The following is a 13,984-nucleotide window of genomic DNA, read 5'->3' as shown; positions in this document are numbered from 1 at the left end:
ATGGGCCGTAGTTTGCCCACGGCTGGTTTAGGTCCTGACCAGCAGTTGGATATCCCCCAAGGGGTCCTAGATTGCAAGAGGGTGCAGGCAGGGCTGAGGGACGTCCTCCCCCCTCCCTTCATGAATTTCATGCACCAGGCCTCTATTAATCTATAATAATAAAAGCATAATATGCTAATTAGACCAGATGTCCTTCTAGATGTCATTCTGGATGACCTTCTGGACAAAGCCGGGGCTGTGAGGGAAGCCTGGGTCCTGGGTGCCTGCCGACGGCCAGAGGGAAGCTCCGGTCCCAGGTGCTAGAGGGAAGTCGGTGCTGGCAGTCAGGGAAAGGAAGGCCTACTCTTGCACAAATTTTGTGCATTGGGCCTCTAATTAATAAATAATAATACAAGAATAAACTCTGTTTACTCACAACTATAAACCTATTTTTGCCCCACCCTGTATAATAAGTTTCATAAGGGCAAAGACCTACCTCTTAATTATTATGATTATTCCATAATGAGTAGAGTGCTCAGAACATAGTGAAAATGAAAACTTATAAATCTGTCCAGAGTATACTAGCAAGACAATGAGGTATACCAATAAGGATATAGTAATTCACCAAGTAATTCACCATTTCTATGTAAACCCAATAAGGATTTGGCTAGGAAAGAAGCAAGCATAATTTGGGGAACAGTTAGCATTAGTGTAAAGGGCTATGTACGCTTCACAGATACACAGGACAAGCAGCTCTGGGAAACTGCCTTCACCCGAAAGCGTCTGCACACAAACGTCCTCACTGGATATGATGATCCCTGGTTCTCCCTCTGCTAAATCTCCTGGGAGAGTGAATCACACAAGAGAAAACATAAAAGTCACCTAGCCCATATTCTGGCAAGTAGCAATCAGTTCATGAAAGTGTTTTAAAATAAAACAAAAAGCAAAAGTGATATAAATACAAATCATTGATCTCTGGATAAGAGTGCTTTAAAAAAAATCTGTCAAAAAAGAAGGAATTTCTTCCATTATCAGAAACCCCAGCTTAAGAAACATGGCATTGTGTGTATGCATAAAGTCCAGACGAGTTTGAAGATGTGGAAGCAAGATGACTATAATGGGAATTGTTCTACCTCATTTATTTGCATATTAGAGATAGGGCCTGTCTCAGAATTCAGGTCTCTCCTCCTGGTTACAGTGAATCATAAATTCAAGAATAAAAGTAGTGTTAATTCTCAGATCTGGATGATTGTACACTGTGTAGATTAAATCACCTTGAAAGTTAAGCTTGACTTCCACAGCCTATGAATTCCTAGAAATAATAAATGACTTAGAGATTTGTATTTGAAGTCCTTCCACGATTTAATCTTTCCACTTTAGTTAACATGGATACCTTCAACTTCAAATCCTGATTACAGAAGTGTTTTTCATCCAGTTGTTCTTTTTCTGCGTCTGCAGACCAGATTTACTTGGTCAATAAGATGGTACATAATACATCATTTTATCAAATATTCTTATAGGTAATATAAAAACATACAGAATTTCTTACTGGAAATGGTTTTAATATTCTTAGCTATAATGATTGATTCAGTATGTTTCATAATGTCAAATAACAAAAGTAATTGAACAAAGAACCCTGCACATCTGGTAGCTGGTCAGGAAGAAGCCATGATTTCCATGTGTCTCAACTAGATGGCTCCATCCTTTTCATAGGCCTTGAACTGGTTTAGTTCAGAATATATTTAACAATGAAATCAGTTTCAGTCAAGAAATAAAGACTCAGAATTTATATATTTGTTTGTTTGTTTATCTGGCCTGTCTTCAATTCAAAAAGATTTTTTGGTGGACTTACAGAAATACATTGTATGTGACAGCATAAAAAATAAAAACATTCTATTATTAAAAACACTTTCCAATATGAACCTGCTACATGAGAAAGATGATTACCCAATACAGACAGGGTGAGTTCTTAATAGCTCAATTAAGAAATCTGTTTCACTATATATATAAAACAAAGTTGTATTTATACGTCAGATTAAAGATCCAAATGTGAAAAATTTATTTATAAGAAGATGATGAGAGGAAAATTATCATAAATAAGAACTCAAAACCATACTGTGAAAAAATATTATATTAAAAAACACCAACTATATCAAAGAAGAAATTTTAAACATTTATATTCAAGAATGGATTAATATATAGAAAATACAAAGAATTCCTGAAAGTAAAGAGAGATATATGAGAAAAATGGGGAAAAGTATATGAACAGGAAATTAAGAGAAACCTAAATGCTTAATAAGCATTCAAGTTATGTTCAACTAGTAATAGTAATTTTAGAAATGCAAATTTAAAAATGATACTACCTTACACACAGAAGAAAGGAAAAAACTAGAAAATACTAAATATTGGTGAGGATGTGGGGAAATGGGAGCTTTGAGAGTGAAAATGGTGAAGAAATTCTGGAAAGTAAGTCAACAATAATTAGAGAAATGAAGGATTTTGATAGTTAATAATGCAAAAATTTACATGCTGATGTATAAGGTATTATTTGCAGAGATGATCATTAAAGACATAGTAGTGGGAATTGATGACACTTTTGGTCCACTCTGAGGAGAATGGATCAATTGAGAGCAATGAATGCCTGCTATGTTCAATTAGTAACAGAAACAATGAACTAGAAACACACAACAGTGATAAGCCATAGAAACACAGTGTTGAGTTTTAAAAAGTAAGAAGAAGAAGCATAAGATCTATAGCATATTTACTGTTATGGCTCATGCAAACTCAAAATGTTATATATTCATTCAATATACAAATGTAGGATTGGATACCTTGCAATCATTACAATGATGCATCTGAGGAAGCAAGATGAAAGTGGAGAAAGGTGGTCCAAGAAAAATAAAATCAAACAAGAAGGGACTTGTGTGGACAGATCATGACAATGTGCTGTGAATAAAGTAGTATGTTTAACTAAACTATGCATCTGAAAGTAAAAAATAGGAACCAAAATGCAAAAAAACAAACCAAAGATAAAAACAAACAACAACAAAAAACCCTTCAGGTGTTTGTAATGATTACCCTGGTGTGGCAACCAATAAGTTTGTTTGTAATCTGTTCATGCTTGAGGCTTCTACGGTCATATGATTATATAACTACTTAATTATATAATCAGTTTAAGGGTATTTTTAAAAAATTTTCCACAGATAAGAGTATCAGGAGGATCAGGATGAAGGGAAAGTAGGAGGACAGAGGATAAAAGTAAAGCTAATGTTTGAAAACAAAAATGCACATCATAAAGCACTGAACAGCTACTATAACTGGAGTACAACTTCAATTCTAAATCGCCTAGTGATCAAAGGCAAGAAGAAAGTATGATTAATTCTAAGATCTAAACGTCTCTTAAATATATATTTTAAATTATTCCTTATAAGAACTAATATATTTAAAATTATTCCTTATAAGAACTACATATTTTCCTGGCATGGAGGCCTGAGTAAAATCTCTTCTCTGTTTTCATAAAATGAGAGGCAGGCATCCAACCAACAGCACTACAATAAATTCATTTCCTTACGGTAACCCCTCAGGGTCATGTGAGGACAAGGTTCCCAACTACAGTTCAATCTGAGCTATTCTATGGGCCTAACCAAAGTGGTGCAGATACACAGTTCTTAGCTGCTATATTTTTAGTATATTTTCTGTTCTCTAGAAGACTATATGAAGTATAATTTACATGAGAACAAGAAGAATTGTTAAGTGAAAGGAACTAGTATTTTTGAGTAGCTACGCTGTGCCTGGCAATGGGTTTGCTACATTACTATGTTGCTTTGTTTACTTAGATGCCCAGAATTAGAGGGGTTTCAGTAGGATAAAACATAGATCCACATTTGATTCCATAGATTTAGGAAAGTATGTTTACTTTTCAGAGATGTTTTGAATTCTCTTCGAATGTAAAAAAGAAGAAAGTCCTATTTAAAATCTAGATTCATTTCTATTTTTAGAAAGTTGCTTTATATTTTTCATTTCATACAATAGGAACTGTCTTTGTCCTTGTGAATGAAAAAGTGAAATTAATGTGTTATACAGCTAATTACTCCTGAACTAAGATATGGGGCAAATGGCATTGTAAAAATACTTCTCAATGCTTCAAAATGTAAATTTTGAATATTTATCTGTAAAGAACTGTTAGTTCAGAGATGATGAGAATATTTTGGACTGAAATAGAAACATCAAAACTACTAAATATGTTTCGAATGAGGCAAATAGTTCATGCACTTCATAATATGAAAACAAAAAACAAAATAAATTATATCAATGTGGAACAAACCTGATGCTTTCAGTACATGTGTGTAAAGAAAAAATGAAAACGTATGGCTGTCATTGATTTCTTTAGACTTCCTGTCATGTGTTCGCATTGGTGAAGGTCAAGAAAATATGAGTCATTTTAGCAAACAAGATGGTAAAATAAGGATGTGCTGACATAATACAACTGAAACATGAAAAGATGTAAATTGTATATTCCAGTTTTTATGTTTCTCTTTTACAAGAGAAGCTGTCTCCATAATGCATTGAATCATCAATAAAATTATGTTTTAATTAAAACTGTACACATATAGCCTGGATGCAATAAACACGAAGTTAGCTGGAAGGAAGTGCTGATTGTATGTGATCTGAAGTCAAAGTTGAGAAGTGACAACTTTTGGCACAGAGTTAAAAAAAATTGAGAGTGAAGTTGAAGTTTTGTAGATTTAATATTAACTTACATTCAATCTCCTGAATTTTCCATAATAAATATGCACATTTGTGCATAATTTAAGAATTCTATAAAATACCTATAATTAGCTATTTTAAAGTGAGATACTTTATTTTTAGGACTCTTAAACACACAAATATATTTCCCTTAAATAGAGAATCTACAGTGGGAAGATCAATGGAGGACCAAGGGGAAATAAACTTTGCATGCTTACCAAAAGATAAATTATAATGCTGGTCTTAGGGACCAGAGCTTACTCACTTGCCTTACACTATTTCTTGCTGATATTTCTCACATATCGGGGGATGTCGGAGAGCTGGTTTTGGCCCGATCCCGCAGGCTAGGCAGAGGGACCCCACTGGTGCACGAATTTGTGCACCAGGCCTCTAGTCTTTTATAATCAATAAGAAAACTACCAACACTCCATGAGAACAGAGGTTAAAAACACAAAAAACACAATTTACTAAAAAAAAAATAAAAGAAATGACCAGTAAACAAGAACCCATGTTCAACTTCTCTAGTAAACAAACAAACAAAAATTAAATCAAGATATTTTTAACCATCAAATTGACAAACATTTAGAAACAATAACTTCCAGGGTTGGTTATAGATGAAGTAAATAAGTACCCACATTTATTGTTGGGGTGTGTGTACATTTCTACAGCTTTTTTTTAAAACGAGAGTAACTCATAACTTATTTAATGAGAGTTTTAGTTCAAACTCTGCATGCTTATATTTAACCCTTTAACATATTTATATGTTTCAGTCTATCAAATTCACATCTAGGAAATTCTCCTAGGAAACTATTTATAGATGTGCACAATATGCACAGAGAGATAAATTGAAATGTTATTTGTAATAGCCAATGGCTTTAATCAACATCATGGATCTGTTAAATTCATTATCCTGTATCTAAATGATAGATTATCTCATTTCCATAAAATAGTTTTAAATAATATTTAATATTACCACTACAGTCGATAAAAAGGCACATTTATGTGTATATAATATGATTCAAACTTTGTTAAAAATTTTGAAACACATACAGTTACATGTTACCTCTCTATATTCTGGAATCATGAATACTCCACTATTGACCATACAAACATCCAAACAATGAACATGTAAATCATTTTTATTGCTTTTCTTTTGCTTCAAATATCAAATGCACTCAATGCTATTTCATAAAAATAAAATGTCTTCCATATTCCTGCTAACACTGTTAGTTTTGGTAAAAAATCTTTCAGTTGACTATTGAAATACCTTCTTAAATGGTCTTCTTGACATCTAGCTTAACCTCCAAGCCTATATAGCAGTTTCTAGAATAATGTGTAAAAACAGATTATCTAAGGTGTTCTCACTGGCTACAGAGAGAGTGAAATGTTTCCTTGATCTCTCTACTCATTTCTGCATCTTATTCCCAGCCACAGATATACACATACCACATGGCTTCTCACCTCTACCACTTATGATTATATTAGTTAACTTCTACTCATCCATTTGAGTAGACACGACTCAAATATAATCTCAAATAAAAATCTAAGCCCTGACTCTTCCTGATTTTCCATCATTCCACTTGCATACTTGGTCTGTTGATTAAGACCATTTTCCTTTCCCATAGTTTCAGCATAACTTATACCAAACATACTATAGCATAATTAATTATCTGTTTACATTCTTATATTCACTATAAGACTATGGACTTCAAAGAGGCTGAAACGATGACTTATCACCTATTAAATCAGGCTTCAAGTGAACTTTGAGTTCAAAATATTAATTTCAGACACTTAAACAGAGATAAGAGCAGAAGGTAGAAAAAGTATTCCATCTGAGATTTAAACAGCCTTCACAAGTCTCAATAATACCAGAGAGTTTTTGCACATTGCTATTATGTGTATGAGGTAGCCACTTGTACATCATTTGATCCTGACAGTAAAAGGCATATAATAGTTAATGTTGTGCCATTGAACATAAAGATTTATGTCCCTATCACCTGAATGATTACCTGCTTCCACCTTTATCTTCACCCCCTACCTACTATATTCTTAATACAATTACCAAAGTGATCTTTATGAAACCAATTTTTATTGTTGTTAATCCTCACCCGAGGATATTTTTTCCCCATTGCTCTTAGAGTGGAAGGAGGGAGAGATTGAGGGAGGGAGGGATAGAGGGAGGGAAGGAAGGGAAAGGAGGGAGGAAGAAAGAGAGAGAGAGAGAGAGAGAGGAGGGAGGTGAGAGAGACACATCAATTGGTTGCCACTCTCATACACACCAACTATGGCCAGGGATCAAACCTGCGACCCCTCAGTGCATGAGCTGATGCTCTTAAAACCAAGTTTTGATCATATCATGGCTCTGCTGAAAACTACCCAATGGTTTTCTACTTAACTTAGAGCAAACAATAAAGCCACTCTATAAAATGTTCAAATCCTTCCTTGAGCTGCCCTTTACCTGCCCTATGATTCACAGTTATTAGTCTCCCTGGTGCTCATTCTCCTCCAGCCACACTGACCTTCAACCTGATGTTCTTGGAAGATATCGGGTGCACTGGTACCTCAAGGGCCTTTGTACCATCTGTTCTCATTGTCCTAAAAGTTCTTCTCCAATGTGGTCATGTGGCCTCTTACCTCCCCTTTCAAGTCTTCTTCTAAATATCACTTTGCTGGTGAGCTTCCATGATCACCCATTTAAAAAATTGCAACCTCTCCCTGCAAGCAATCTCTCTTGCATTTTCCTACTTAGGATCATCTGATACATTAATCATAATTATTATTTAGTAGTATTGTTGTTGGTTGTCATTATTATTATTATTATCATCATCTTTCTTTGTTGTCCAAAATACAAGTTCTATGAAAGCAGAATATGTGGTAAGTGCTTTATGGTAGATGTTCAATAAATAAGTTTCAAATGAATGAATAAGGCAAATGAATACATAAACCCAAGAAAATGAGATAGAGTGCTCTGAGTTTTATATCTACATGAACTCAAATGATAGAACACAGTTATTTTGACACAGAATTGTTCTTCTACTAACAGACATAGAGTAGAAGTCTGAAAAGATTAGAAATACATTCATGTGTATATCATATACTAATGACTCCTAGTATTAATGCTTAGAGTGGGAAATGTTTCAGCTAATGTGCCATTGCACATAAAGATAATGGCAGGTTCTCAGACATCTAAACACGATGTTACTGGCTTTGCACCAAAGCTGTAGCAGTATACACCACTAAATTCTGATGGGAAAAAACATAGCTATATCTATAGCTACATCTATAGTTACACCTATAGCTACATCTATAGCTACATCTATAGTTACATCTCTATATCTATATCTATATCTATATCTATATCTATATCTATATCTATATCTAATCTGTATCTATACATCTCAAGCTGACACCAGGAGCATTTTTTTCAGAAATCAAATTCCAGAACTTCAGCAGTAAACTGTTTTCCATTTGGCCCATGTCCCAAAGCATCCCAAACTGTACTTAGAATTCTGATTTCAGAAGGTTACGTGGTTTAGTTTAAAGAACATAGATACCTGTATGTGAATCTACTTTACTAGCTGTGGGTAATCAGGAAAGTCTGTGTCTCAATGATCTCATCTATAAATCCACTTTTAGAATACAATGATATAGTCTAAAAATGCCAGAAATACCTGGCCCCAATCTGGGGCCTGTCTTTGTTTATGAGCTATGGCTCTTTCAGTTTTGTTTACGAGCTATGCTTTGTTCCCAGCTATGTTTACGGGCCACGCTGACTGTTTATGAGCTCTGCTTCTCTCGGTTTCCGCATTTGTAAGAGGAGGATTACTATGTCTCATGTGCAGTTGTGAGATCTAAGGATAACCAGGTAAGGCACTAGCATGGTTTCCGTGTGCAGCAGGCACACATTAAAGAGCAGCTCCATCTATCAAGTCTTTTCTGCTGCCTTTTCCCTCCGTACCTCACAATGACTGACTCACCATGATTAGCCAGGTCATCAAGCCAAGGAAAAATGCTCCTTTATGAAGTACTAATAAAGTAGACTTTCAATAAAAATTTATGAAATAAATAAAAAGTACAGAGATTATGTTTCATATATGGTATTTAAGGAAGCAGGGAACTATAAAGTACATTTTTAAGAGGAAATTGCAGTAATCCAGTTTAGAAACTAGACAACTGAATTGTTAGAGGCTATCTAAAGCATTTTTAAAGATTCATTTCAACAGAAATATCCGCCTGAATATGTGTGTCTGTGTGACTTCAAAGGGCTGAAATTGGATTGCAGGCAGACCCCAAACTCAAAATTTCAGCTCAGGAAAAGGAAGATGTACACATGACAATCAATTTTCACAGGGACTCTGATTTGACTGCACATAAATGACTTCTCGTGGCTTACAGTGTCCATGATGAGCCTTGAAGGCCACAGTCAGGTACTCTCAAAAGCATTTCCAGGGTCAAGATTTGATAAAATAATTATCTTAGCTGCCTCACAGTAACTGTAATAAGTACAAAATGGTTTTATATACAACTCTGAACTCAAAATCTTTTAAAAAATACTCTACACAGACTCTAAAATGTTTAAAAGGTGCATCTGCTTGTGTATACAGCAGACACATTCAGCTTCTGTTGATGTCAATTTTGGGTGTGTTTTTTTTTTTTACTTTAGATTGTGAATAAATCAGATTGCTATGTCTATAGAAATTAAGTTCTATCTTAATTTCTTATAGCTAAACTTTTAATGAAGAAAGTACATTCAAAAATTTAAATATCAGTGAATATATCAGTCAGGGCTACTTAAATGTAGTTGAAAATTGGGATTAAAATATGGGTAAATCAGAAATATCAACAATGGGAGAAAGAAGCTTAAAAGTGAACATTGTGATGGATGCAGCATGTCAAAATTATTTGTTAAAGATTTCCAAATAAGACAGTTTATGGTGAATTCCAAATTAGAAACAGAATAATCTGAATGAAGAAAACTACTGATGAAAAAATTACTTCTCTGACTGCTGAAGCCATTCAACTGGATAATTACAGAATATTCTCAGGTCCTCTCTTGCCAAGTAAGTTTTGATAGAATTTAAAAACCAGTTTCACCTCAAATTTGAGGAATGGAAAATACATTAGTGCTAAATCAATAATTTACTTCAATGAAATGTGCTATAACATTTTGGATATGCATTTATTCTTACGGCATTGTAAAATTTAGGGGGATTCTCCTTTTCAGATTGCCTTTTTTTTTGCCAACTGTGTAACCACATCTTGAACTTTTTCTTTTTGAATATATTTTATTGATTTTTTACAGAGAGGAAGGGAGAGAGACAGAGAGTTAGAAACATCGATGAGAGAGAAACATCGATCAGCTGCCTCCTGCACACTCCCTACTGGAGATGTGCCCGCAACCAAGGTACATGCCCTTGACCGAAATCGAACCTGGGACCCTTCAGTCCACAGGTCGACGCTCTATCCACTGAGCCAAACTGGTTACAGCCAGATTGCCTTTTTATATAATTTCTAGAGCCTTTGTTAAGTTGAAGCAACTTACTCTGTAATAGCTATATTAGGAACCTGGGATTTACAAATATAATCATGTTTCAGAATGTAGTGTATAATTTTGGATCAAAATCCTGTTGGATTTTTAGTTTCACAATAGGCTAGGGGAAAAAGCATAAAAAGTCAATGTATTCTATATTTGGAATCAATAATTTTGGCTTCTAATGACAAATGTTTGGTCTCTAGCGCCACAATGAGGTGGAAACTCCGTTCAGTCACTCTCTCCATTATGCACTATTAGCTCTCCCTTGTGTCCCACGGCAGGTCTCTAGAATTTCTTTCCTTTATTCAATGGGCAAACTTTTCTTTACCAAGCACCACTTCTCCAATATTCACCAACATCTATTTTCCATTAATGTAACCAAAATTTCTTCTACTTTCTATTTTTATAACCCCACCTTTGTGAAAATTGAGCTCAAATCCTAAATCAACATCAAAGATTTTTTTTTTTAGGTGAAGGGACATCAACAAAGATTTATCTGTTTCTCTGCTTCATGCCCTGGACCTCTTCCTATAAACAACCAGCTCCCTAGACTTGCATTCTTTTAGCCAGTAACTACCTCCAGACTAGTCTGTATGTATGTTTTCAATGCTGCTGTCCTCCTAAACGTTGCCCACATTGTTCTTCACTCATTATTTAAATGATTATAGAAACATAAGCTCCGCCACTACATCTGGTTAATAAAAAGAGCTGATGCCTTTCTTTTGTTCCCTGTGGACTAGAGTGGAACCCCAGTGTCAACGTGTCACACATGTTTAACAGCTTTATCAAACAACCAGTTTAATACCGGCTGCTATTGCTGTTTTAATTTGATTATCCATAAGTCTTCGATACAGTGTTAATGGTGTTTAAGTTTGCTATTTTTCTAGAACATTGCCTTGGGAGGTACAAGTTAAGAGCATCATTTTGATAATATGGCACTAAAATCATGAAGCTATAGGTTCCTCCTGAATAAAAATCTAGCCTCCAGGATCTAAATTATATATATAAACATGTGTATATGTAATTTATTTATATTATATTTAACTCAGCTGTATATAAACATCTATGTGTATAAGTGTTTGAAACTGATATATAGATATAAAACACACAGTAAATAACCCCACTTTTTAAATGACATGTATAGCATAAGAAGACTGTTTCTTTTTAAGCATCCAATAAATAATCATCCATTGGCTTTTTGCTCACTCTATGAAAGACACCATGGTGTGAATGTGCAGCTTTGACTTACCTCCTCTTTCCTTGTGTCATGTCCTTTCTGTACAAACCAGATCACTTTTGCTTGCAAAGACCGTGGAGTGCATTCCAGCAACGTACTGTTGTTCTCTATGCCATATGCCAGTCGCTCTTCAGTCTTATCCAAAGCATCCCCTACAATAGGAATGTTAAGATCAGCCTTGAGACTTGGATTTTATTGGTAAATAATATTTCTAAAAGATTATTCATTAGAGCCCTGAATAACTCTCATTTATTGCTAATTTCAACGCAAGGTAACTTAAATGAGTTTTTTAGAGTTAGTGGGATACCAAAATCTCGACATCAAAGACACAGCAGGCTTTTGGGTGGGACAGGAGGAAGTAACTGGGAGTTTGGTTTCACAAGATAAGACAATCAGGGGGACAGTAAAGGGATGCATCAGTGTTAAATATAGCCCTGAATAACTCTCATTTATTGCTAATTTCAACGCAAGGTAACTTAAATGAGTTTTTTAGAGTTAGTGGGATACCAAAATCTCGACATCAAAGACACAGCAGGCTTTTGGGTGGGACAGGAGGAAGTAACTGGGAGTTTGGTTTCACAGGATAAGACAATCAGGAGGACAGTAAAAGGATGCATCAGTGTTAAATTAGTTATCAGTGTTAAATACATAGGAAATCAGTGGCAAGTGCTTAGCAGGGAAGGTAAGAAAAGGTGAGCAACAAATGTTCAAGCAAGGCATAGGGCTCAATTCACGGTTGCATGAGACAAAAGCAGACAGCAGAAATCGAGGTGATAGGGCTCTATGTAAACAGAGTGAGTGGCATCTTGACAAGGGATTGTACTTTTCCAGATATCAGGCTCCTGCAGTAAGAAAAGGATATGAAACTGAACTAAGGATTTTGTGAACCAGAGCTTCTTGATTATAAACTGTATCTTGGATCAGCAGGGCTCCCACTGAACTTGAACCTAAATTTGCACACAGGCAGGTATACCTCACTGCAGTGGGGAATAAAAGCAAGTGGCTTTAATTGTTATTGCTTTAACCAAGGTCAAATTCAACAACTAGATCCCAGGGCTTTTTCCCTATGCCTGTGTTCTCACCTTTAACACTGACCCCTACGTTTCTCTAAGATTAAGATCCGTCTTTCTCTAACCAATATTCTCAGAGACTTACGTCCTGCACAAAATCCTGAGTCAGCTTAGGGTCCATCAAGCGACTACTGGACCACAGTCTCTAGAACTGTGTATAAACACCTCTGGTCTGCAACCATGGTGCCCCTTCCTTCGTGACTTCCCGGTGAAACCGGTGACAGTAAGCACAGCCCATGCACCAACCACCATCACGGTGTGAAGAGCCGCAACACTGTCCCTACCTACCCCTGTTCCCCAGAAACCAACATCTGCGCAGCCAACCTCAGCCCTCAGCTTGTTCTACTTCAGCGAAAGAATCAAAGATTTTCTACTTGATTCTATCCCAAAACTTAGTAGGTAACTTAACACGAGTTAGAGCACTCTTGACAAAAGTGGTGGTATTACTAGTATATAAAACTTCATTTACTGAATCAGAAAAGATTATAGGTCAAATTCATATTTTAACTGCGTGGAAGAAAAAAGAATACTTTCAGTAACACTGGGCTTGTATATATCAATCACAAAGGAAACAAGGACCCTTTTTAAGAAATGTGCGCTATCTCTTCAATGTACACTGTAAGCAACCCATAGCAACCAATTTCCTATGGATTACCGACAAACTGCTGGCCAAAGCACTGCTGGGCTGCGTTTCCATGCCGGACGTCTTGTCTGCGGAACCGCCTGGAAGAAAGTAAATGCATTTAGATGTTCAGATTTGCATTTTTCCAGACTTTAAAATATAGCCAAGTGCGTTAAAGATTCAAGTAGCACTCTGCTGCTGAAAGAAATTGATCAGTCACACAAAACAAGGATAAAATCTGCGTTTCATTGTTTTCAATATTTCCACTGAATGTTATTCACTGGAGAAGATCCTTATAACATTACTCTTTAAGTGTTCACATCAGTTTGAATTCTGGGTACTGAATCAATTTAAGAAAGCTCTCTTCATCTTATTAAAAATTTAGTTCAATAAGAAGTCTAATTGGAAATGAGGGTCTTGAGTGGTAAGGCATGTGTGCAGAGAAAGGAAGTAGAATTTGAAGCAGAGTATTTGAGTAAAAAATGCATAAAACTCCTTTATAAAATAGTACATGTAAAAATGGTATTGGAGTCCAAATACTTTGTTCTATAGCCATCATGATCAATCAGCCCAAACACAGTTGCTAATCAAAAGGTAACCAATAACATATTTAACTTACTCTTTTATTCAGACATCATTTATAGAAATTATATGCTGCTATTCAATGTGGTGGTATGTTGTACATTTTTAAGAGGATATCTTGCAACTCTGTCTATTAGAATCAGGGTCACTTCTAGCATAGTTTCATATTTTACAGACTGTTTAGATATATAATTGAAAAATTATAACATTATATA

At 35.3% G+C, this 13,984-nt stretch overlaps 1 protein-coding gene across 1 annotated transcript in view; it reads right to left on the bottom strand.

The window, feature by feature from the left end:
- Nucleotides 1-13,984, bottom strand: part of SEMA3E (semaphorin 3E) — a 222,869-nt gene that overhangs the window by 5,569 nt on the left and 203,316 nt on the right. The window contains exons 15-16 of the mRNA XM_006777144.2: nucleotides 13,221-13,288; nucleotides 11,508-11,647 (exon numbers count right to left, since the gene is read on the bottom strand). Of these exons, the coding sequence (XP_006777207.1) occupies nucleotides 11,508-11,647; nucleotides 13,221-13,288 (208 nt within the window). The remainder of the gene's footprint in view (nucleotides 1-11,507; nucleotides 11,648-13,220; nucleotides 13,289-13,984) is intronic.

Source organism: Myotis davidii, unplaced genomic scaffold, assembly GCF_000327345.1.
Source record: "Myotis davidii unplaced genomic scaffold, ASM32734v1 scaffold49, whole genome shotgun sequence".
Taxonomy (NCBI): domain Eukaryota; kingdom Metazoa; phylum Chordata; class Mammalia; order Chiroptera; family Vespertilionidae; genus Myotis; species Myotis davidii.
This window is presented reverse-complemented; position numbering and strand designations above follow the sequence as displayed.